This window comes from Apteryx mantelli, chromosome 19 (assembly GCF_036417845.1).
Source record: "Apteryx mantelli isolate bAptMan1 chromosome 19, bAptMan1.hap1, whole genome shotgun sequence".
In the NCBI taxonomy this organism is placed as follows: domain Eukaryota; kingdom Metazoa; phylum Chordata; class Aves; order Apterygiformes; family Apterygidae; genus Apteryx; species Apteryx mantelli.
The window spans coordinates 8,376,991-8,380,432 of NC_089996.1; the positions used below are offsets into that span (position 1 = coordinate 8,376,991).

The following is a 3,442-nucleotide window of genomic DNA, read 5'->3' on the forward strand; positions in this document are numbered from 1 at the left end:
TCTTTTTTGTGCTTGGATGTCAGAAGGGCTGTTTTATTTTTGGTTACTCACTGCTTGGTAAAATTTTAGTGGATAAATTATCAGGGGAATCATAACAACAAAGGTACTGACACTGCCAGGGGAGGCTGGAGAGCAGGGGGAGCAACCTCCGGTGCCAGGATGCTCCAGATAAGGACGGCACGTGGAGGAGGGAAAGCAAATGCAGTGATAAGGGGTCCAGGTGTAAAACAGTCGTATCAGGCTCTGCAGCATTTGAAACACGGAAGAAAGAAACCCACGTTTTCCAGCTCCGCTTGCAACAACGTGTTTATTGGGTAGCTTTAAAAAAACACAACAACAAAGTAGAAAACTGAGGAGATGCATAGACTTCCCTATCGCATGCTCTACACGCCTACCTAAAGTACAAAATCAAAACTACTTTGGACACTGGTTCTGTCATTGTAAACGGAGCTGGCAGCAGAACGTTGTACGTGCAAATGCTTGGGGCAAGGTGGACATGGGACCTGCATGAGACCTGGGAGACTGGAGCCGGTGGAGTGCAAGGCAGCTGCACAGATGCCCACATCTGCTTCCTGATGCCTGCAGCAGAAGACCATTGTTTGCCCCCTTCCCAGCACGTGAGGTCCTGCCTGCAACCCTGCAAGCTCGCCGTTGCATGAGTGCAACATGCTCTCCGACGCAGTTTTGAGCCCCCTCTCCCATGATGCGACCATGCCTGCCGGCTTGGCGCCCCGGGGTAGCGACGTACAGACAGACCGCGGTTTCTCAGGTGCGCTTCCCGCCCTTTGGGAACCCGTCCTCTCCCTACGCTGCTCCGGTGCCGGCCAAATCAAAGCGACCAGCATCCCTTCCAAGTCCCTCCTTTTGATCTACAAATCTAACCAGTCTGAACAGGCTGGGTGGGGAAGAGGAGGGAAGGGGTGGGAGGGAGCAGGGTTGGTTTTGGCCAAGGCAGCACCTCTCTCCACCCAGCCCACCTGAGTTTCCAGCCAGTGCGGCTGCTGCCCGCGCCTTCCTCCCGGCCCCACGCAGCCCGGCTCAGCACATGGTGCAGCTGTTGGTCTTGTTCATGGGTGGCCTCAGCATGGGCTCCTTGGGGAACGTCTCCCTCCTCTTGCAGAGGGCTGGGCTGAGCCGGCTGGGCAGGTTGGCTTGCTGCAGGAGCTCCCTGAAGACCTCCAGGACGTTCTCATTCTCCTTGGCCGATGTCTCCACGAAGCGGCTGTTCCAGTCCAGCTCCACCAGCGACAGGGCATCCTCCGCCAGGACCTGCCTCTCTCCACCGCTCTCTGCTTTGTTGCCCACCACCACGATGGGAGGGAACTTGTCTTCCTTCACCTCCAAGATCTCCTCCCGCAAGCTCTTGACACTCTCGAAGGACTCGGCATCATCTACAGCATAGACCAGGGCAAAGGCATCGCTGTTCTGGATCGAGAGCTTCCTCATCGCTGGGAAAGAGTAGCTACCACTGGTGTCCAGGATTTCCACCTTGACCGTGGCCCCGCTCACCTCGTACTCCTTGCTGTGCAGCTCCTCCACTGTGCGCCGGTGCTTGGGTTCGAAGGTGTCCAGCAGGAAGCGGCGGATCAGGGCTGTCTTGCCCACGCCAGCAGCACCCAAGAAGACCAGCCGCACGTGGTTCTTCTCCTTCACCACCAGCGACATGGCTGCGCACAGAGGCTCCCCAGGGGACAGGATGCACCGCAGCTTGCGTTCAGACTGTGGTTGTTTCTGGGTGACTGTTGCCCTCCCCTGCAGCCCAAAGCCTGGTGTCTCCCGTGCCTTGAATCATCCGGCTCTGCGCACCCAGTGAAGTTTGTTGCCACCTTCCTGCAAACTTCTCCCGGCTGTTCTGCTGCAGACTCTACAGTCCCCCAGACCAGCTCATCTTTTATCCTGGCTCCTCTCTGCCATGTGGCACCTGGCTGTCCAATCTCTGTGGGTTGAGGGTGCTGAAGGAGGGAGGGCAGGGAGGGAGGAGAGCAGGGTGCTCCGGGCCAATCCGCGGAGCTCTATCCTGGAAAGCCACTCCAGCCCTGGAGAGCACCGCGCCACATTGCACATTGCACTCCGCGTCTCTCGCCGCTGCCGGGAGCGCTGGGGAGCTGGCAGCCTTGCAGCCGGAGCTCTGCACAAACCGTCCTGCCCTTTTGTCCTCCGTGAAGAATAACTTGTGCTTCTTGGCATGGGTTTGCTCTCAGCAAGGGAGCTAACTCATGCTCCCCCTCCTGTTGGGTGGTTCATGGATGGACATGGCAGGGGGCTGCTTGATGTCGTTTCTGACACTTGTGTGTATTTGGAGACATGTTTGCAGACTAGGTGGCTGCAAATATGCTCAACTGTTCTATGAGTCTGTGAATGATTTGACCTGAGGGGAAAGTCAGATCTCCGTGAAAAACATGCATCATAATCTCCAAGTTCAACTGTCAATAGTTCTGATTCTATGAAATATTTGACCTGAGGGAAAAACAGGATCCCCCAGAAAGCTGTGCACCGTAATCTCCAAGTTCAACTGCCAAACAGTCCGAGATAGGAACGCTGGCCCTGTCTCGGATTCAGTGAAATTTTGACCCAAAGCTCCCAAGTTCTCCACTGTGTCCAGAACATTTTGGGCTCTGGAACAAACACTCCAAACCCAAGGAGCCAGCTAACGTGGGGCAGCTCCCTGCAGAAATGATGCGTGGCACTGATTGCGCACCAGCATGGCAAAAACTGGGTCAAACCGAGCAAAACTTAAGAAACCCATCGCCACTCCTATCCCAGTGCAAAACCCTGGCATCCGTGGTGGCGGGGAGAAGACCTTCAGCACAGGGAAAGGAGTGTGAGCTGCAGACCCACATAAAGGGGCAGAGTAGGGTAGAGGCAGAGCCAGTGTTTAACTCGTGGGCTCAAACTTGGCAAAGGTCGGGAGCGGAATGCTTGGTTGATTTATGGTGCAGAAAAGCAGGATGTGTGTTATTCCCCTTCTCTGAGCAGACAGATGTTTTTGCTTTCAAAAGCAGATTTCCTGGCAGGCATGCAGGTTGCCGTGTCTGGATGTGTTTCCTTAGCATTCACCTTTTCTTTTTCTTGCTGGACTGGTTTTAGAAGCTGATTTATGAATAGTGCAAATACAGAGGGAATTTGTTCAAAAGCTGAAGATAAGCCTTTGTGCTAAATTTTGTTATGTTTGTTTTTAAGCTTCGGACCAGTTTTTGTATTTTTAATGCGGTTCGTTTTCTTTTCATAGCAAGGTACCAGTTTTAGCATTTAGTTCTGGCTCAGTTTATTCAGCTGATTTCAAAAGCCTTTTTCACAAGAATTATTCCTGCCATTCAATTCCCCAATTAGGATCGTATTTTAGCAGTATTAAGAGCTATTCCTATCTGATCCTATTATGAAGCGAGCCAAGAGATTTCATCAGGGCAAGCAGAGTCATCTTCTCACTGACTCTGCATTATCA

At 53.3% G+C, this 3,442-nt stretch overlaps 1 protein-coding gene across 1 annotated transcript; it reads right to left on the bottom strand.

The window, feature by feature from the left end:
- Window positions 1-298: 298 nt before the first annotated feature.
- LOC106483989 (GTP-binding protein Rhes-like) lies at window positions 299-1,742 on the bottom strand. Its single transcript, XM_013942059.2, has one exon. The coding sequence runs from the start codon at window positions 1,663-1,665 to the stop codon at window positions 1,039-1,041; it is 627 nt and encodes a 208-aa protein (XP_013797513.1). The 5' UTR covers window positions 1,666-1,742; the 3' UTR covers window positions 299-1,038.
- Between the last annotated feature and the right edge of the window lie 1,700 nt (window positions 1,743-3,442).